General features: G+C 45.8%; 3 protein-coding genes across 6 annotated transcripts; 2 read left to right on the top strand and 1 right to left on the bottom strand.

Annotated features, from left to right (window-relative positions):
* Positions 1-64: 64 nt before the first annotated feature.
* On the bottom strand, positions 65-6,621 carry Asx (transcriptional regulator additional sex combs). Of its 3 annotated transcripts, none has more exons than XM_018031300.2 (8): positions 5,992-6,621; positions 5,663-5,922; positions 4,332-5,582; positions 3,969-4,259; positions 2,909-3,889; positions 2,586-2,822; positions 2,276-2,319; positions 1,910-2,000 (listed from the first exon to the last, which is right to left on the bottom strand). In XM_018031300.2, exons 1-7 carry the CDS (start codon positions 6,245-6,247, stop codon positions 2,314-2,316), a joined length of 3,282 nt encoding a protein of 1,093 aa, XP_017886789.1. In that variant the 5' UTR covers positions 6,248-6,621; the 3' UTR covers positions 1,910-2,000; positions 2,276-2,313. The 3 variants fall into 3 exon arrangements, with proteins under 3 accessions (XP_017886788.1, XP_017886789.1, XP_017886790.1); XM_018031301.2 differs by lacking the exon at positions 1,910-2,000 and adding an exon at positions 2,046-2,191; XM_018031299.2 differs by lacking the exon at positions 2,276-2,319 and having other exon boundaries at positions 65-2,000.
* A 621-nt stretch (positions 6,622-7,242) lies between these two features.
* On the top strand, positions 7,243-10,073 carry bora (aurora kinase A activator-like protein bora). The gene is made up of 7 exons (XM_018031457.2): positions 7,243-7,513; positions 7,662-7,947; positions 8,018-8,303; positions 8,380-8,465; positions 8,536-8,733; positions 8,799-9,018; positions 9,090-10,073. Exons 2-7 carry the CDS (start codon positions 7,672-7,674, stop codon positions 9,560-9,562), a joined length of 1,539 nt encoding a protein of 512 aa, XP_017886946.1. The 5' UTR covers positions 7,243-7,513; positions 7,662-7,671; the 3' UTR covers positions 9,563-10,073.
* Positions 10,074-11,613: 1,540 nt separating this feature from the next.
* Positions 11,614-18,330, top strand: Mcr (macroglobulin complement-related). Of its 2 annotated transcripts, none has more exons than XM_018031421.2 (6): positions 11,614-11,708; positions 11,881-12,130; positions 12,198-16,233; positions 16,300-16,493; positions 16,566-16,846; positions 16,920-18,330. In XM_018031421.2, exons 2-6 carry the CDS (start codon positions 11,964-11,966, stop codon positions 17,117-17,119), a joined length of 4,878 nt encoding a protein of 1,625 aa, XP_017886910.1. In that variant the 5' UTR covers positions 11,614-11,708; positions 11,881-11,963; the 3' UTR covers positions 17,120-18,330. The 2 variants fall into 2 exon arrangements, with proteins under 2 accessions (XP_017886910.1, XP_017886911.1); XM_018031422.2 differs by having other exon boundaries at positions 11,618-11,708; positions 11,961-12,130.
* The last annotated feature ends 1,274 nt before the right edge of the window (positions 18,331-19,604 follow it).

Below are 19,604 nucleotides of genomic sequence, written 5' to 3'. Positions count from 1 at the left end.
TTCCGTTTGTTGCACGTCGCCGACGATTCCCTCGATGGAATTGGGGAGACGACGAGACGAAGAGTCATGAAAAAAATACTCATCCGACCCAGCTCTATTTCCATTATAATTTCAGCATTCTTAAACCGTAGAGTACCTTTGTACATACAAGTGGCTATTGCTGTTTTCAACAGGCAATGCGGCTCATCGTATAAAGTACGAATTCGGCGTTCCGCCAACTGTGAACGCGTGATCCGCACTTTAATCGCGTGCGCTTCGCGTTCCAAACGGAGTTTGCACATTACACGCGAACGTGATTTTATTTACATTTGAGCGACGAATACACAATAGTTGTTCTATCGACTCGCAATAGTACTACATGCTCTTTACCAGAGAAACGTTGGTATGAAAATTGAAACAGGATTAATATGTGTGTGTGTGTGTGTGTGTGTGTGTGTGTGTATTCATACTCCAATCTAACAAACAATGATCTCTCTTTTGTAGCACGGTGATCTCTAATTTTATTTCTGCACGGATGCAACGAGCGTAATTCAGTATATTTGGCTACAATCGCATAAGAAAATAATAGAGGATAGATCTCTCCCGTACGTATCCCGTGTAAAATAAGGATCGTAGATAAAAAAAGTGAAGAAATGCGAATTATGTACATAATGTAAAAATGTCGATCGTGAAACTATGATCCTTTGCCCTTTATGGGAATATATACGTCTCTCTTACCTTTCCCGCTAAAAGAGCAGAACGTGTCCGTTCTGTTTACGCTAAACAATTGTTTTGCAACGAAGAAAGACGTACAGCTAAATTATGTAAACTCTACGTTTCGATATCTAATCAGATTTCAATCCATACATTGCAATCGATCGTCAATAGTATAATTAATAATAGTATAATAGTCGTCCTTAAACATGATTCCTGTACAGGGTGTTCCATTATTATACTAATTATTCTACGCATGATGAATGAGAAGTTCGTCGTTGAGCCTTGAAAAGCTACATCGAGATAAATGACCACGAGAGAGCTTTGCGAGAATAAGTCTCCGACCTTTTCTCAAACTTGAGATCAACGTGTACAGGAATATCCTCTGCTTAATGAGAATAAACTTAATCTTTCGTGTAGATAGACAAATAAATAGTAAAGACGCGTTACTAAAGAATGTGATGCTTATTGGAAGACGGTATTCGAGTCTGACTGCAAGAGATTTAGTTTTCCATAAACCGAAGAACCGTAAGAACACAGTTGTAACATTTCGTTGGTAAACGTAAGAAACACCTCGATCAGTGACATTAAAAAAATGATTCTCGTAAAAACCATGAATCATTAAAAAAAAGGAGGGAAAATTTACAATGATCGTCTCGTACATAATACTGACAGAAATGATCACAGAAAAGCCGTAAAAAAAGAAAAATGAACGATTCCAGAAATGTACAACTGTATCCGTCAATGCCCTTTGCTACCACCACTGACTCTAAAATGCTGTACAACAAATTCTAGCAAAGATGACCCTTACCGTGGGATTTGGTGTCCAACATTCCGATCGCCCGGTTCGTCCTCTTAAATTTGTACAGAAGCGATCGTTCGAACAGTGATCAACGTATCAAACACGTAGCGCAAATACGTTGAGGTCCGATGCAGTCGTCGTGGCAAAACGCGCCGCATTGCCTGCATATTACCATAGCGCCTCGCATGTTGCAATCGCAGGGGGGCGGAGGGTCACCGCCCATGATCATACCGGGTGCTCCGGGCTCGGCGCCTCCTCCTCCTCTTCCGTCGGCACCCCTTGCCTTCAATGTCACCGCCTGATGCGAACCCTCCCCTGCGCTGGCCGGTCTACCGCGCACCAAGTGAATTCCGACACCCATCCCGGCGATTTGCGGTGGCAAAGGTGGCGCAGAGGATGCCCTCGGCGCGCTGTCCCCGACACCCGTCCTCTGTACCAGTATATATTGGCCTAGTCCACCAGTCGTCGTGGATCCTAATTGTGCTACGGTATTGCTTTCTGGAATCTGAGAATGGCATTTGTCCGTTAGAGATTCTTTCTCTCCCTCTCTCCTTCTTCACCTCTCTCTTCCTATCTCTCACCCCCCTCCCACCTCACTTACGAAACATCTACGAGAATAATTTTTATTAAAGCCTCATCCTTCCTTTACTTTTAAACGACTGAGCGAAATAGATCTTTGATGGATGACAACGTTTTCTATGGATCGAAAATCGTGATTATCGTTTGCTCACTACTTTTGGAAACTCAGCACTAGGAAGTAGATTTATTTGTTTTAGGTACCTGTATGATACAGTGATCATCACAAGCCACCCGCAAGATTAGCACTGTACACAGAGAAAAATATCAAATAGTACATTGATGCAAGCTCGAGTCTCAGCTTCACATTGAATTTTCCAAGATCGCGAGGTTAAAAACAAACGAAAATATGAAAGTGTTTAACTTTATAAAATCTCGTCTCTACTGCTCGTCGAATCTGCTGTTCGACGTAACGTCAAGCAAAAGCAAATGATGCGCGACTATGAACACTTGCCTCGAAACAAAAGAGAACACACGATAGAAGCTAATACGATCCAGAAGAAATGCATCGTACCTCTGCCGAAGTAGCTTGACGCGTCGTGGCAAACACGTGTCGCAGCATGACGGATTGCGTTTTACTTTGAATTTGCTTAGTCTGTATCGTCTGCGACGTCTTCGTAGTTTTGACAGTGGTGATGGTACGACCACCGGATTTGCTCGTAGTGAACGCGCCGTCGCCTCTGGCAAGTAAACTGGGTGGTGGTTTCAAGTGAGCCTTCAACTGATCTCTGTTCGGTGAACTTTGTATGACCTGAAAAATCATAAGTGGGAATTTATATAAAATATAAAACCGTGCGTCGGACAGATTTTAGCCCGATTCGTCCGCGAATGAATTACCGCTTGACATATCTGATAGCTGCGTTCCAAATTAACAGCGCCGGGGGGTTCCTTCGTGGTGCTGCGAGATCTGCCGCTTCCCTGGTCTTTGTTGCTACTCCTGGAATTTCTCTGGTTGCCTTGATTAGTGGAACGCGACGATCTCGTGGACAGAGCGACCGTCGTTCCAGGGTACTGTTGTTGTTGTTGTTGTTGTTGTTGTTGTTGTTGTTGTTGTTGTTGTTGTTGTTGTTGTTGTTGTTGTTGTTGTTGCTGCTGCTGCTGTTGTTGCTGTTGCTGCTGCACAGCCGGCACGACCTGTCGCGGCTGTGTCGGGGCCGGGGACTGATGCTGTATAACTATGGCGTTCTGAGGACGATTTTGTGGCTGCACGCCGATCGCGGCGGGTACCACATTCGGGACTTGATTCTGTGTCATGTTACTCCTGATAGGTCGCGAGTTATTATTCTGCGTGTTCATTTGAACGGCTTCCTCTTGTGATTTCATTACTTGTGAGCTCGCGTTCTGCGATGTCGGTATTTGGCCCGTGATTGGGGACGTGGTGCTCAAGGCAGGCGCCGTATTTTGTCCAGAGTGAAAGCTCGTTTGCACGAAACCGATGGGCTGGAGTTGCGGGAAGGCGATTAAAGACGAGTTCTGGGGCTGAAAATTCTTCATTATACAACTCGTGCTTGGTGGGCCGATCGCAAGACCTTCCGATTGAAACGGAGTCCCTTGGACGACCGGCAGTTGAATACAATTCACCGGTTCTACGTTCGAATCCGCGTTGATGAACCGTTGGGAAGAAGGAGGAGGAGGCGGCGGCGGAGGAGGAGGAGGAGGAGGAGGCGGCGAAGGAGGTGGAGGCGGAGGAGGATTCGTAGAGTTAGTCGAGGTGGGCGTCTCACTGCATTCGTCCTGAGGAGGCATCGGAATATTTGTAGCTACAGATCCGTCGAGAGCGGCTACCAATGGCCATGGTACCTGAAGATCTTCCCGAGTCTGTTCAAGAGTAACACAAAAAATATATGGGTCTGTTACGAAGCGATTAAAACTTTTTATTCGTACGAGTATCGCTTACCCTATTGTCATTGCTGACGTTATTAACCGTGGGATCTACCGACCAACTGCACTCTAACATTTCGGAGCAAACGTAATTATTCGCTTCCCGAAGAGCTTCATCCTCGTTTCCACTATTCATATCCTGCTGATCCCTGACAGGGATACCTTCAGGCTGCCCTGGGACGACCACCGGCGTTTCAGTTTCTTCCGCGTTGTTCGATCCCATTTCCATACCATCGAGGATAGGGTAGATAATTTCCTCGGGACATCCAGAAATCTCCTCGTACGCTTCGCGCATTTCTCCCCTTACCTGAAAGAGCCATCGCACATGAAGTCCTTTCCCTTCTTAATAGAACCTTTTACAAATTATATGAATTATCACCTCCAGCTCGTGAATACGTTGCAACGTCTCGATATCGATCTCCATTCCTTCAGGAATTTGTGACTCGCCGTCCGTCGGAGTTTCGCGGGACGCTTGCGTCGCCTCGCTCCGATCGTCATTAATCAACGTCGAATCCTCCATAACGATATCGGTCGATCTGACCTGTTCATGCGACGGCGATGTCTCGAGTATGGTCGTCGTCTCGCAATCGGACATAGAGTAAATCTGTTCTTCCGACATTTGGGAGGACATTCGCTCTGTCGCTATTTGGGCGGCGTGTTCCACGGAAGTCTGGGACGAGCAGTCGGTCGACAATTGGGACGAGGCTTGAGACATGCGTTCCGTTTGTTCACTACTAGGCGTTGGTGAAGTGTTCTCCTCAGGTAAGAGTATCGCGTCTTCCTTGGACACTTCGAGAATCTCAAGATCCTTCTTGTCTCGATGTAAGTCCATATCCTCGTCGTACGAGTTCGAAATCGTTTCCTGGCAAACTTGAGCCACCGGTTCGCTCTCCTCGATCGTATTTTCCATCACCGGTAGATCGACGACTTTGTCATCCACTTCGAACACCTCGAGATTCTTCTGGTCTCGAGGTAAGTCGATATCATCCTCCTCGTACGAGTTCGAGATCGTTTCCTGGCGAGCTTGAGCCACCGCTTTGCTGTCCTCGATCGTATGCTCCTTCGCCACCGGTAGATCGACGACTTTGTCATCTACTTCGAACTTGACTCGATCCATCTCGACGTCGGGTATTGTCCCAACAGAACTCACGTTCACAGACTCTGTACGCTTTTCATCGATCAACGCTCGCGTCGTTTCGTTATATTCCGTCGGTAGTAATTCACGTATCTCCGTGTTGGTCTCGTTCAAATCGTCCGTACTGTTAGTTTCAGCTTTACAATTATCTTGTTCGACTTTGACTTCGGAAATGATGATAGGACAGGGAGCGCCGGATACGTGAGTATCTACGTTAGATTCTAAACGAAGTCTTAAACTCGAACGTGTCACCGCACCTCCGGATCTCGATTCCATACAGTGCAAACCCGATCTGAGCTTCGGTTCACGTTTCTCGCCCCATATAGGTTCGAAATGCTTCACCTTCCACGGATCCAGTTTATTCTTGTCCCTCTCCGCCTCCATCTTCAACCGTTGCTGGTTCTCCGGAGTAAACTCACCTTCCGCTAAACGTTTACGCCATTCTAGACACGCTCGTGCAAAGAACTCGTTGTTCAATCCAGACGTTGCAGCATCCTGATGGGACCAATGCGTCAGAGTTGAGGTTTCATTAAGGTGTTTAAATAAACGTTGTTCGCAACTATCGTCAAAATTACCTGTCTGTCCACAGCAGGTAAGAGCTGTGCGAGTTTCCTTTGGTACAAAGGCGGCAATCCTTGAAACGTATGCCTGTTTAAGAGTGCACGCAAACTCGTGCTCGCCAAGATGCTCGCTGGAGACTCGAGATCCACGAGTCCGGCTTCCAACTGTGCGGTCGCTGACAATCTTTTCGTCGACCGCCTGCGTCCAGACTTTACGCTAAACCCCGGTAGACTTGCAAGGACTTCTCTCATTGTGGCAGCAGGCTCTTCGGTCGCTACGTTTACAATATTCCGATAAGGCACTTGATCTATCTACGAGGTAAACAATAGTAGACTACACTTACTCGTATTGATATGCTGTACATTGTTAACTGGCGAAGGAGGATCATTCGGTGGAGGTGGAGGTAACGGTTTGACGACAATCCTTGGCAGGGTACGGGAATTGCCAGCAGCGATCGTTGTATTTTTCCTGCGCCTCTTGGCCTGCTGTCTAAGTGCATGTTTGATAACTTTTTTGCTGTGCACCATGCTAGAATAGCCAGAGCAACCTGGACTAGTTTCACACCCTTCACCTTTGCCAAGTTCTACATCTGTGTCCATGACAGTACACCTATACGGCGAGCATCGTCGATCGGAATACCGGCTAATCGAACTTGGGCCCACGATAGCACTGATCTCGATCGAACACGGAGCCGACACGTTTTATTATTTCATATTGCGACTAAAGGTCTCTACGAACGATGAGCTGCGTCTCGGGAAATGATAAACATTCCTCAGTAGCAGCGCCTTCCTGGCATCATCTCGACACGATCGAAGGGAGTCGACCGGTTCACGCGATACCCTTAAACCCCGTCATTTGAGAAATTCCGTGCGCACGAAATTCACATACATTTACAAATCTCACAGTTCCTCAATCAATTGGCAAAATGCCATTCCGAAGAACTCGCAAAGTTCCGCTTCAGTCGGCCATATTGTATTTACATATTTATACCGTGGAAGCGCCATCGTACATAGAAAGCTTAGGTCAGACCCAAAATCATGTCCAGAAATAATTTGATATATAATGATAGTTATAGTAAAAAAGAGTTTGATTAATAAAGAGTTAGTTTAAATGAACTCTATCCGCATCCAATCCCTTTTCCATGTCATCTTCACTTAGTATAAGTAGAAATAAGATAGGATAGAAATTTAATAAATTCTTGGAATCGTAACATCAACAGGAGTTAGTGCTACCTCTTACGCTATCATATTCTCCTGATACAAATTCTGATTTTGGAGAAAAATTTTGCTTCAAATTGGACTTTGTATTGGATTGGCGTTCGTGGCGCCATCTAGCGTAAATGGCTGCAAATATATACTTTGTATTTACAACTCATGGCTTGTACTCTTACAACTTATGGCGATAAAATATTACGTTATCTGACTGCATGTTATTTGAAATGATCATTTGTTCAGTTTATTTGAACGTCAAAAACAAATAATGGCCAGTATTCAGAGTTCAGTGTCGTTACTTATATATTTTTAAGATCGGTCACGTGACATCTCTTGCGCACGCTTTTAGACGCCTAGTTACAAAAAATCCCACAATCCCCACAATGTGGCCAACACTGTTTCCGATGTGCAACAATGTGCAGTTACTGGCAGTTACGTGACCATGTTTGTTGTTTGAAACCAGTTAAGACCGTAAACAAATTTGCAATTTATGACGATAAACTTGTTCGAACGCAACATCGGAGAACACAAGACTGAACAAACAATTAAATGTAATAAATCTGTGAGACACATGCATCGGTCTTACCTGGTTTCAGTCAAAAAGTCGGAGCAACGAACTTGAAAAAGACGTTAGAGGATCAGCAGTAGTTAGAAGTGAGCCTTACAAACGTTTAATCGCTTGAACGTATTTAAATGCGAGGACGTGGTTTCGTGTCAGACGAAAAGAAGCGATTAGCTTAAGCGATAGGTTTCGATGTAGGTGTATCAAAATTAACCAAAATTGAATAACACGTTATTCCAGTTATACCGGGATGGAGCAATTGAAGTGGTCAACGCCGATTAAAAGTGACAGCGAGAATGAAAATGTGTTGATTAAAAGCCCTGTGATATTTAAGACTCCCGTGAGGCACTGTGATAGAAACGAAAAGCACGCGACTCATCGAAACAGCAAGTGTGGCTTCAGCGTCCTTCCGAGTCACCTTACACCTCCGTCAGGTTTAACTAAGTTCATAGCAAGGAACCCCTTCGAGACCGATTTAACTAGCAGACTGCATTTGTCCGTGATCAGTCCGACTGTCTTCAACAAGGTTTTTCTTCGTGATCTCGTTTTACTCACGAATGTTCTCGATGCCCATTAATACAATTGCGAATCGGCAGGTTTCTAGTCCGTCTCAACATTCTCCGGACTTTGCGTGGAGCGTAGACGAGCTGGCAGTGATACAACCAGCGAAAATAGACGAGTTCCCCGTACAACAAATATATTGTACAGATCCGGAACATGAAATTAAAGCTCAGGCAGCGATCAATCAATTTTTTACTATGAACGAAATAATTCCGAGTCCATGGGAATTGAAAAGGAAAGATAGTAGAACGAAACTTATGGACTCTCCGTTACGAATCTTCTCTGATTCGAATTCGGAATCCTCCAAGTCTAAGAAAGATGGTATTTATCAGTGATTGAGAGAGCTGTACTTTGAACATCTTAATCTTGTCGTCTCTCTCTCTCTCTCTCTCTGTAGGCTGGAGTCAAACAGTATTAACGCTTCCGTCCGAACTGCCGTCGGATGTCATGGAAGTTTTGAAACCTTATTTTACGTTCACTCAAGTAAACGCGACTTAAGTACAGATCAGTCGAGCGTCGATGCGATACGATTTTTAGAATGGAAATGTTTTAGGAACAGAACGTTGATACCGACGACGCGAATTCAAGTAACAGTTCCTTGAGGCGAAAATTGTTTTTCAACAACGAGGACTGCGTAGACAACGAGGGAGACTCCTCGAGTTGTTTATCGCCAATAGAGATAAACGAATCTCTGTTACGATCTTCTAATCCTCCTCAGAGCGGAATGTTGGCTCATGGCCCGCCGTTCAAGGTGAATAAAATCCAATGAACTCGTTCGTAAATTTCAAACGATTTTATAGAGCCTCTCGTTTCCAGCGTTCGTCGACCAGTAATTACGATCACGATCACCCGTCCCCAATCACTACAGGCAGTTTATCGTCTCCGAACATATCTCCCATACAAAGTACAATAAACATGTCGTGCGAAAGCGTGAGATCGCGGTCTCGATCGGTCGTTCGGTTAGACTTTACCGCTGACATGAGCGTAGATCGGTCTAGCGTAAAGTACAAAAAATTAAACCATCGTCGTTCCTCAGGTAATCGCATAATATTTGTTGAGCCGCTCCGAGGGACATTATTCCTGACGATTGAGTATTATTATTTTCAGACGTGTTTCTCGATAAAGTAGACGTACAGGCAACGGAAAAGAAGACCGACGACTATTTGAACACGGAAGACGCTTCCATGTGCACGCAAGTCGAGGATACAGAAGTAGTGGCCAACGACTCAGTTCGCGTGGAACGCAACTTCGAGATCCCGACTTCGGAGATTAATTTAAAATATAATGCGAACGCGTTCACACCTGTTACGAACACGTTCGAAAGTTACGTGCTTCAGCAAACGAACGGGACTTTAGGCATCTCCGATCGGCAAAGCGTCTCAAATTGCGCACAAGATACCGGCTATCAAACTTACAGTATGAGCAACGTCACTGACAACACTCCGACGAAGCAAAAGTCCTGCTGGGGCGATCGAGTTTTAGTGACAGACGACGAATTTCGGTTGTCCGAATGGAAGGAAAATATGAAAAATATATTCAGTTCTACTCCCTCGCGGTCTAACAGAGATCGTTTATTTTAGACAATCTTTTTGTATGGTCGATGTCCCCTATTTTAACCGATGGAACAAGCAGAGCTGAATTTTATAACTAAGGTAGACCAATGCTGCTCGTAATTTTGTCGCGTCAGGACATGTTTTGTTTTTAGTTGAAATTTATACTCGTAGATTTTAACATTTGTATACGTATATATACACACACACACACACACACACACACACACAATGGCGCGATCCTCCTTTTAAGAAATCTACGATATTTTTTTATGGTAAGTAATCGCGGAGACGCTCGTTTATAATAATGAACACTGTAATGCGAGTTTGAGCGTTTCATTGCGACGCGAATGAAATGATATTTCATGATTCTAAATGGACTTCTGTGAGACGATTGAATTTTATTGAATCGCATACATTCACAAGCGATGCAATTTCTATTCGATGTAAGAGCAACCACGAGTTCAGAACAATTGTACGCAGCAAGTGAATATATACTTATGTCGTCCGTGAAAATAAAACGTATATACGTCTATCTATACGTTTGAAACGTACCACGTACGCCACGTATGCTCTCCGCCTCCGTTCCGTTACGCGCCTGCAGTCAATTGTTCCCGTCAATTTTTGAACGATTCAGGCCGATTCCACATTGCAAAATTTTAAGTAACGATTAACAATTATCCCTCGACATCTCTGCGCAAGAACAAGGATACCCACTGAACATGACCACCCCGAAGACCTGCATCTCTGTCGAAGACAGAAAACTGTATATCCTAGAGGTGTTCGTCGACTCTGTGAACATGCACGCCGAGAAACTGCACAGGATGTCGGCGAACGAATTAGGTGTCGACGTACAATTTATCGACATGCCACTGTTTCGAATCTTTCAAAGTGGCTTCCTGTTGACGAAACCGGACAGGTCGAAAGAGATGACGCGTACGGGGGGGATGGCTACCGTGAACGTGAACGTCGGCAAGGTATACCTGTTCGCCAGGAACCCTGGCGAACTGGTCGAGAAGATGCGAGCGAAACCGCTGCTCTTGGACGTGTACAGGATAAAAGAGATACAGATTTGTCCGGAGGAAGTGATAAAGGATCGTCTGGGAAACTCGGCGATCCCGATACCTGGCTGTCTTTGCGACCACGTGATGATGGCCAGCAACGATTTGTATCATCTGCCGAAACCCTACGAGATCAGAAATACATTTGGGCTCGTAGACGAGGAATACAAACCGAGCGGCTTCATATCTCTTTTCTTCCGAATGACCTGTTTCGGGACATTCACGACCAATCCTTTCTCGATCGTCGGCAAACGATTGTTATTCAAAAATACAGGCTCGTTCAACGAGTTCCTGTGCACCAAGGTACCGTACCCGGACGAAGAGGAGCGTAGAGCGGCCGAAGCGGGCGCCAAGTACTGCATGCCTGACAAGGAATTCGGGGAAAGCGAATTAGACACGCCACCGAGACCGACGCATATCGCTGGCCTGGTGTTGGTCTGCAAAGAACTATCCTTAAGGGATTCCACCTACCCTCCGAACGTGGAACATCCGAATTATCCGTCCAAGATACCCGACATTATGGTCGAGGAAAGACCGTTCGACGTCGAGAAAGCTCGGAGGAAAGGGTTCGATCCGCCCGAAGAACAGCCGGAGATATACGTCGATACAAAACATATTCCGAAACATAGAGCTTGCGTGAACATCGCGTGCCCTGGCAACATTTGCACGGGACACAAGTAGTTTCCACGAGTGTTTTAACCAGCCTCAGTCTCATAGACAGGCCTGGAGTCTGGATACCCTGTAATACAACGACCTGTATATTAAACGCATTTTTTTAAAGCACTGAGTTTAAGTCTCATAAATAACAAAGTGAATAAAAATGAGTATATATAGATATTGTAGTGTTAGAGTAGTTGGGTAGGAATGAACGAACAGATAAAGATGTCGCATTCGCGCGTATAGTTTTTGCCATGGTTTGCCTCCTCCTCCCTCTTCTTAAAACTCAGCAGCTCAGTCTCAGTATATATATATATATATATATATACATATATGTATAGTATAAGTCACTTATTTCTGTGTCGAATGGAGTGGAATGGAGTGTGTGTACAGAAGTGACCACTCCTTCTAATAATGAAATTTTTTCTAAAGTACACTTTGGGAGCTTAACGTAAAAGGTAAGTTTCGGTGAATTTGTTTAAAGCGATCTAGGTACGCGTTGTTTCACTGAAAAAGGAGAGGTGATCAGAGGTGCGGGCTTGAACCGAACGCCAGTCGGTGAACGTGTATCATGTTTTGGGCGTTGACCGCTGCTTTTAATTACGATCAGCGACACGGTTTCTTCCTCAGGTTTATTCTCCGTGAGAAAGAACGACATGATTTTATTGCGTTAAGCGATCTTTCGTACAGTCGATCGATGCTGATTGCAGAAAATGTGGATCTGGATTTTGTTAGTGACCATCGCCTGCGGGAACGGCCAGTTCTCGCAGGATCAGAGCGAATCGACGCGCACTCCTTATAATCGATTCGAAGACAAAGATCAAAGCGGATACGGAGTACGAAATCTGGGAAACACCGACAGTATTATAATAAAAGAGGCGTAAGTTGAAAGATGATGTCATTTAATAGTGTGATGCACCAAAATGCTTGACAATTCGTTTCCTCAGTACCTACTTCGTGGTGGCGTCTCGAATGGTCAGACCAGGACACATCTACAGATTAGACGTAAACGTGTTGTACAGTCCACTGCCGATGATGGTACGTGCATCCATTCAAAGGAACGGAGTGGAAATCGCAGCTGATTTTCAAGAAGTGAAAGAAGGCATTCCAGAGACCCTTATGATGAGATTACCTCCTACGTCCGTTAACGGGGAATACAAACTGAGAGTGGAAGGAACGTACAACAGTTTGACCGGTGGCCAAGCGTTCTTGAACGAAACCAAACTGACGTTCTCTCAGAGATCGATGACTATTTTCATTCAGTTGGACAAGCCCGTGTACATGCAAGGGGAGATTATAAAGTTCCGAACTATACCGATTAACACGGAACTGAAAGCGTTCAATAATCCTATCGATGTGTACATGTTGGATCCGTACAGAAGAATAATGAAGAGATGGCTGAGCAGACAGAGCAATCTGGGAACGGTGTCGTTGACTTATCAGCTTTCCGATCAGCCGATCTTCGGGGAGTGGATCATACAGGTGATAGCTCAGGGCCAAGTGGAAGAGAAGACCTTCTTGGTCGAGGAATACTACCAAACACGTTTCGAAGTGAACGTCACGATGCCGGCTTTCTTCTTCGACAACGATCCATACATATACGGCACGGTTCAAGCAAATTACACAAGCGGTGCTCCGGTAAGAGGGAACTTGACTTTGAAGGCGGAATTTAAATCGCTGGACAGATCGTACGCGGAAACCAGATCCGAGCCGGTGGAGAGATACTTTTACTTCGACGAATATTATCCCTCGTGGCTGAAGGTGCCGAATTATCATTACAACAACAAAGCGCCCGTGCTAAGATTCTTCAACGGCACCTATCACTTCTGGTATCCAATGGCGGAATTACTGTCGTTCGTCCCCGCTGCGGGCGGTGTCGAAGTCACGGTGACAGCGACGGTTGGTGAACGATTTCTGGAGGAGATAGTCACGGGCTTCTCCTCCGCGCGGATATTCAATTCCACGACGAAAATACGGTTCCTAGGAGGATCGCCGCAAGTTTTCAAACCGGCGATGCCGTTCACTTTGAATCTGGTGGCATCGTTCCACGACGACTCGGCTCTGAGACCGTCGCAACTGAGAGGAGCCGTGATGGAAATTCGCGCGGACATCGACACGAGATCGGGAGGTCGTAGAACGCTGGAAACTCAATATTTGAGACATACACCGGACAACGAAGGCGTTTGGTCCACCACGATCGATTTGAGGAAACAACTCGGTCTCGATCACGGCTCGGAACAAGCCCAGCAAATTCTGAACGATATCTCTTCCATGAGAGTATTCGCTTATCTGACCGACGGAGAGGGGCACAGAACGCAAACCGAGATACTACTGCTGGCTCACGAGTCGCCTAATCAGCAGCACATCAAAATCTCGACGTCCACCGAGAAGCCAAAGGTCGGCGAGTACATGATATTCCACGTCCAAACGAATTTCTACGTGGACACGTTCAACTATCTGATAATGGCTAAGGGTATGATACTTCTCACCGGGCAGGACAACATGGTACACAATATAAAGACGATCGCCATTCCTCTGAGCGCCGAGATGGCCCCCGTTGCGACCATGGTCGCTTATAACGTCGGACAATACGGCACCGTCGTCGCGGACTCCTTGACTTTCTCCGTGAACGGGATTTCGCGCAACAACTTCACCGTGTTCATCAATAATAAGAAAGCTAGGACCGGGGAGAACGTCGAGGTGGCTATCTACGGAGAACCGGGCGCATACGTCGGCCTCTCGGGCATAGACAGGTCGTTTTATACGATGCAAGCCGGGAACGAGTTGACGTACGCCAACGTGATATCGAAAATGGCCCATTTCGACGAGACCACAAACGGGACTCACTCGCACACCTGGCTGTTCCACGAGGGCGAGCCGGACGAAGTCGTCTATTTCCCGTCGTCGACCTTCGGCGTAGACGTCAACAGGACGTTCGAATACGTAGGATTGATAGTTTTCACGGACGCGTTTCTCTATCGAAGGCCGGACATATGCAACGCTACGCAAGGGTACGGCGAATGCCTCACCGGGAGGTGTTACAGGCTGGAGAAAAAATGCGACGGAACGTACGACTGCGACGACGGGACGGACGAGACCGGTTGCGAGTACAGGAACGTGACGGACATAGCGTTGTTCAGAAAGTGGAGGTTCAACCGACTCCAGAGGCAATACGAGAACGTTTGGATGTGGAAGGACATAAACATAGGACCTCACGGAAGATTCATCTTCAACATAGACGTGCCCAGGAGACCGGTTCACTGGATGGTGACGGCGTTCAGCGTGTCGCCCAGCGTGGGCTTCGGCATGTTACCCAAGTCCATCGGGTACATGGGAGTCCTCCCGTTCTACATCAACGTGGAGATGCCTACTCATAGCAAACAAGGGGAACAGATCGGTATCCGCGTGTCCGTTTTCAATTATCTGCGCCACAACATCGAAGCCGTCGTCGTGTTGGACGGTTCGAGGGATTACAAGTTCGTACACGTCGAGGACAACGGTATCGTTCAATCGTACAAGCCTCGAACGTCCTTCGGGCAGCATCAGTTCTTCATCTGGGTGCCTGCCCAGGACGCTGCCATTGTCTACTTGCCCATAGTACCGGTTAGACTCGGAGACGTGAAAGTGCACATCTACGCTACCACGGTGATCGGAAGGGACTCGGTCACTCGCACCTTGCACGTGGAGTCCGACGGCCTGCCTCAGCACAGGCACCAGTCCATCTTGCTCGATCTAAGCAACCGCGCTTACGTGTTCCAATACATGCACGTGAACATCACGGAGACACCGATCATACCCTACGACGAAAACCGTTACTACGTGTTCGGATCGAACAAGGCGGTGCTGAGCCTGGTGGGAGACGTGGTCGGCCCGATCTTCCCGACGATGCCTGTGAACGCGACCAGTCTCATGAACCTTCCTATGGACTGCGCGGAACAGAACATGTTCAGCTTCGCTGCCAACTTGTACACGACGATGTACATGCGTCTGATAAACCAACGAAACAGAACCCAGGAACGGGAAAGCTTTCATTACATGAACATCGGTTATCAGAGGCAGCTGTCGTTCATGAGTCCCGACGGGTCGTTCAGTTTGTTCCGCACCGACTGGAACCAGTCTTCGCCCAGCGTATGGTTGACGGCGTACTGTGCCCGCGTCTTGCAAGAGGCACGGTTCTACGAATGGGAGAACTATCTTTACATAGATCCCGAAGTGATAGCTCAGTCCGTGTCTTGGCTGTTGAAGCACCAGACGCCCGAAGGATCGTTTCGCGAAGTCACGTGGTTGCCCGATCGCAAGATGAACGGCTCTTTGAATTACGAGCACGACATAATACGTCATAGAAACATCAGTCTCACCGCTCACGTTCTGATCACGCTGCAGAGCGTAAAGGATCTGCCCGAAGGGTTGGGAACTCAGGTCGCCGTGAGCGCCAGCGGAGCGGTCAGATGGTTGGAGAGGAATTTGAAATTGCTGGAGGACCGCGGCAAGCCTTACGACATAGCGATAGTCTCTTACGCCTTGTTACTGGCCAAAGCTTCTACCGCCGGTCAGGCGTTCAATATTTTGTCGAGGCATGCCCGAAGGGAGGGCGGGCTGACTTACTGGGGTAGAGAGCAAGTGCCTCTTCCTCCTTATAAGCTGGAGAACCAGAAGCCGTTCCTTCTCCCGCGTCTGCCTTACATATACGATTCCGAGAACATCGAGACCACCGCGTACGCGCTTTTGGTGCATGTAGCGCGTCAGGAGATAATGATAGAGCCTATAGTGAAATGGTTGAACTCGCAGCGATTGACGGACGGCGGCTGGGCGTCCACGCAAGACACCGCGTGGGCGATGAAGGCGTTAATGGATTACACGATCAGGTCAAGAATTCGAGACGTCAGCTCTTTAACGGTCACAGTCGAAGCCACGGCTCTCCCGGGGCAAACTAAAACGCTGTTCGTGAACGATCAGAATCTTGCGAGGCTTCAAACGATAGAGGTTCGTACGACAAACGCTTTTAAACATTCTCGAGTCGATCGATAAGTGTGTTCGTCGCGTTTCCAGATACCAGAAGCCTGGGGAACGGTGAAGGTACAAGCGAAGGGCGCCGGGTACGCGATTCTACAGATGTCCGTACAGTACAACGTGGACATCGCTAAATTCCAAACGCAACCGCCCGTGAAATCCTTCGACCTGGTCACCAGAGCCAATTTCCACGGGAGGAATCAGTCTCACATCTCGTACCTCAGCTGCCAGAGGTGAAACGACGATTCGACGCCGCGGTTCGAAGAGGTTGCTAGACACGATGATCGATCGGTGTCTCTTTACAGGTGGACGAACGTCAACGAATCTTCGCGTTCTGGAATGGCCGTGCTAGACGTAGCCATCCCGACGGGTTACATCATTCAGCAACAAACCTTGGACAGATACATCCGGTCTAAACAAGTGAGGAACTTGCAGAGAGCACGGTTCCTAGAGAGGAAAGTCCTCTTCTACTTCGACTACTTGGATCAAGAAGAAACATGCGTGAACTTCACTATAGAGAGATGGTTTCCGGTCGCTAACATGTCGCGATACCTTCCTATAAGAGTCTACGATTACTATTCGCCGGGTAAACAGATAGTTTCTCCTTCGTAAAATCGACCATCTCTTTCAAAACTAATTTCCTTCTTCGCTTTTCTAAGAACGCTTCAACGAGAGCATATTCGACGCCCTGCCCACGTACACGTTGAACATTTGCGAGGTGTGCGGCAGTTCTCAGTGCCCGTACTGTCCGATTTATAACGCTGCCACGGCGTTGGCCACGCCGACGGGTTTCCTGCTCGTATCACTCCTGGTCGTCGTGACGAGATACTTTCGAACACAGGAGTTCAGCGTGGGATAACAACTTGGATACTTAACGATCATCAAGTATTTAACGAAGCTGGAAAATTGGGGTAGGTTCTTGGCTTTATCTCATTCATTGCCATGTCTCAATGTGTTGATTAAAATTTGGTGCAAAACTGGAACGATACCACCTGGAATCAGATGATGGTCGAGAAAAATCGAGTCACGCTGGAAGATGATCAAGCGTGACTCGATTTTTTAATATCTTTTGACGCGTACTATCGTCGAGTCGTTTCGATTCGTTGATGTACGTCAGAAATTTTATATCTAACGCACAAGTGTAGAGATCGTGTTCTTTTTTATATATTCTTTTAATCTTTGTAACGTTCGTTTCACGTGATTCACGAAGCGTGTCGAACTAACACGCAAACGATGTTTTCATTGTACTTTGAACGTAGTTCAACGAACAGGGCGATGCGTCCCGTAAGGCAAAGAGTCGTAAAGTACAAATGAAAGTTACTTTAGTTAGTCGAGAACAAGTTAGTACACCAAAACTTTTCTAGTAATAATATCCACTTAATCGTGGACGTTAATGAGACCCGATCATCAATTCGAATCAAATTCTAACATTCCGATTGAGAAAAGTTGCTGTACAGTAGGGTACGATAGTGGAAAACGCGAAATGATCTATTGAACATAAACGTCACTCTGAATCTCGTTTAATCGTGTACTCTGCCACTACGAAGAGTTTGACTTTGTATAGTTGTTTGTTCGAACGTCAAAGATCTATTTTTAGTAATTTAGCGCTTACGATAAGATTAATGTTCAAGTCTATTTTTGTGTTAAAAAAGAAGGAGCAAACGTTGTATCGCTGCTGTTTCGGAGTCGAGCGACGTACTTTCGTGCTCGTCCGATCGACATCGAACAAGTTCGAAAGGGACGTCGTAAATTTCCCAAGACGCAGCGAGTACTGTTAATAATACCGTCCATGAAGTCTGCTTTATATTAAAACAATAACATACTATATTGTATCGTTAACAACTGAAATGCATCTACGGCATTGTTTTTATCTTACTCGACACTCAGAGGAGGAACGCACCGACGTACGACGATGTACGTCAAATTATTTGTAAGAATCTAATTTAACAATTTCAATCCGTCCGAAGATAAGTTGTAATTTAAAACGAAGAGAAGGCAGCATTTAACGTGTTGAACGTACTTTTAAGTTTTGTAATCTTTATACAAATAAACGATAGAAAATATATTTTACTCGGTTTTGTATAACTTTACTGCAGCAAATCGAAATCCTTTCTATCCGTCAAGAGGCCGAAGAAGAAGGAATCTCGCGATTAAGGATAGCCCGGATGTTCGAAGCAATCTTTAATATAGCAACATAGTCAGTCTTACAATAATAAGCCAAAAATACAATCTATATATCGAGCTTCCGCAGGACGGGTCAATGAACTTGGTTTTCCTTCGCGCGAAACGTCCTTTGTCGGACCAGAGAGAAGGGAAAGAAAACACCTTGTTCATCTCACCCGAACGCCTCAGACGAATTTTACAATTTTACACGTGGTTATATCATGATGCATCGCACTGTCCAGCTTCCGTCTTCTCGCGACGCTGGTGGAAAAGAACGGATCCAAGAACGGAGAAAGAAATTGAAGTCGATCGCGTTTCCCTTCACTGTGGCAATGGCATGATAATCTTGGTCCTATACTCGGTTGAATCGGGCTGAAACATTCTTGGCACAGACTCAAACAAACGCAGAAGCACGTTCAGAAACTGTTTTCAAGTCTGTATCATTCCATTCGATGAAGACTCGGCCTCGTACCGACAGACTTTGAGGCATCTCGAAACATTTAGAAGCAGCGTTAATTACCTTCGAGGCCGAGTCGTTGCGCGAACTGTGCGTAAGAAGTGTAAGACTGAAGACCGGAGACGCAGAGGTAAGTCTGTAATTATCGTTATTCATTCAGACAATCTTAATCGTGGCTCATTATCATGGGGAAACGAAACAAATTTTCCCCACAATACAATCGCAACGTTGATCTCGTGACTGTTACCTGAGCAAGATCGTTCCTACATTATAATTACAGATCACCGTTGATCGTATCGCGATCAGGTTTTAAGGAAAACGATCGATACAAATATATATATATATATATATATATATATACATACATACATACATATACATATATATATGCATATATTATAATAGTCATTTGATGAAACATTTAAAGCCTTACATAAAATATACAATATGTGTATCGTCACGCATATATGATGAAATTGTAAATCGTGTGATATCCGTAGATGCATAAAACTCGTTTCTTGAGAATATTTGTGTGTGTGCATGTGTGTGTGTCCATATATATATATATATATATATACTTTTAATATACGCGTTCAAAAGGCGTCTCAAAATATGCAGCCACGTTTTTTTGACAATTACTTTTTTTGGTAAATTTCTCAATTTTTCGTTTTTTTTCTTCTCACTTATAAAAGAGAGAGATTGATACAATTCTCGAGATCGAGAT

The sequence above is a fragment of the Ceratina calcarata genome, unplaced genomic scaffold (genome assembly GCF_001652005.2).
Source record: "Ceratina calcarata isolate Rehan_Ccalc_2016 unplaced genomic scaffold, ASM165200v1 scaffold551.2, whole genome shotgun sequence".
Taxonomy (NCBI): Eukaryota; Metazoa; Arthropoda; class Insecta; order Hymenoptera; family Apidae; genus Ceratina; species Ceratina calcarata.
Note: the sequence above shows the minus strand (reverse complement) of the source record. Positions and strands in the feature narration are given on the sequence as shown.

What these genes read in the sequence shown, in the direction of transcription:
- Asx (XM_018031299.2), bottom strand. Translation starts at nt 6,247, where the DNA reads ATGGACACAGATGTAGAACTTGGCAAAGGTGAAGGGTGTGAAACTAGT. An exon ending in TACCTGCTGTGGACAGACAG is followed by an intron (nt 5,583 to 5,662) that starts GTAATTTTGACG and finishes TGGTCCCATCAG; the next exon opens with GATGCTGCAACGTCTGGATT. An exon ending in AACGTATTCACGAGCTGGAG is followed by an intron (nt 4,260 to 4,331) that starts GTGATAATTCAT and finishes TGGCTCTTTCAG; the next exon opens with GTAAGGGGAGAAATGCGCGA.
- bora (XM_018031457.2), top strand. Translation starts at nt 7,672, where the DNA reads ATGGAGCAATTGAAGTGGTCAACGCCGATTAAAAGTGACAGCGAGAAT. An exon ending in CTCCAAGTCTAAGAAAGATG is followed by an intron (nt 8,304 to 8,379) that starts GTATTTATCAGT and finishes CTCTCTCTGTAG; the next exon opens with GCTGGAGTCAAACAGTATTA. An exon ending in CTTATTTTACGTTCACTCAA is followed by an intron (nt 8,466 to 8,535) that starts GTAAACGCGACT and finishes GAAATGTTTTAG; the next exon opens with GAACAGAACGTTGATACCGA.
- Mcr (XM_018031421.2), top strand. Translation starts at nt 11,964, where the DNA reads ATGTGGATCTGGATTTTGTTAGTGACCATCGCCTGCGGGAACGGCCAG. An exon ending in AGTATTATAATAAAAGAGGC is followed by an intron (nt 12,131 to 12,197) that starts GTAAGTTGAAAG and finishes TCGTTTCCTCAG; the next exon opens with TACCTACTTCGTGGTGGCGT. An exon ending in TCGTACCTCAGCTGCCAGAG is followed by an intron (nt 16,494 to 16,565) that starts GTGAAACGACGA and finishes GTCTCTTTACAG; the next exon opens with GTGGACGAACGTCAACGAAT.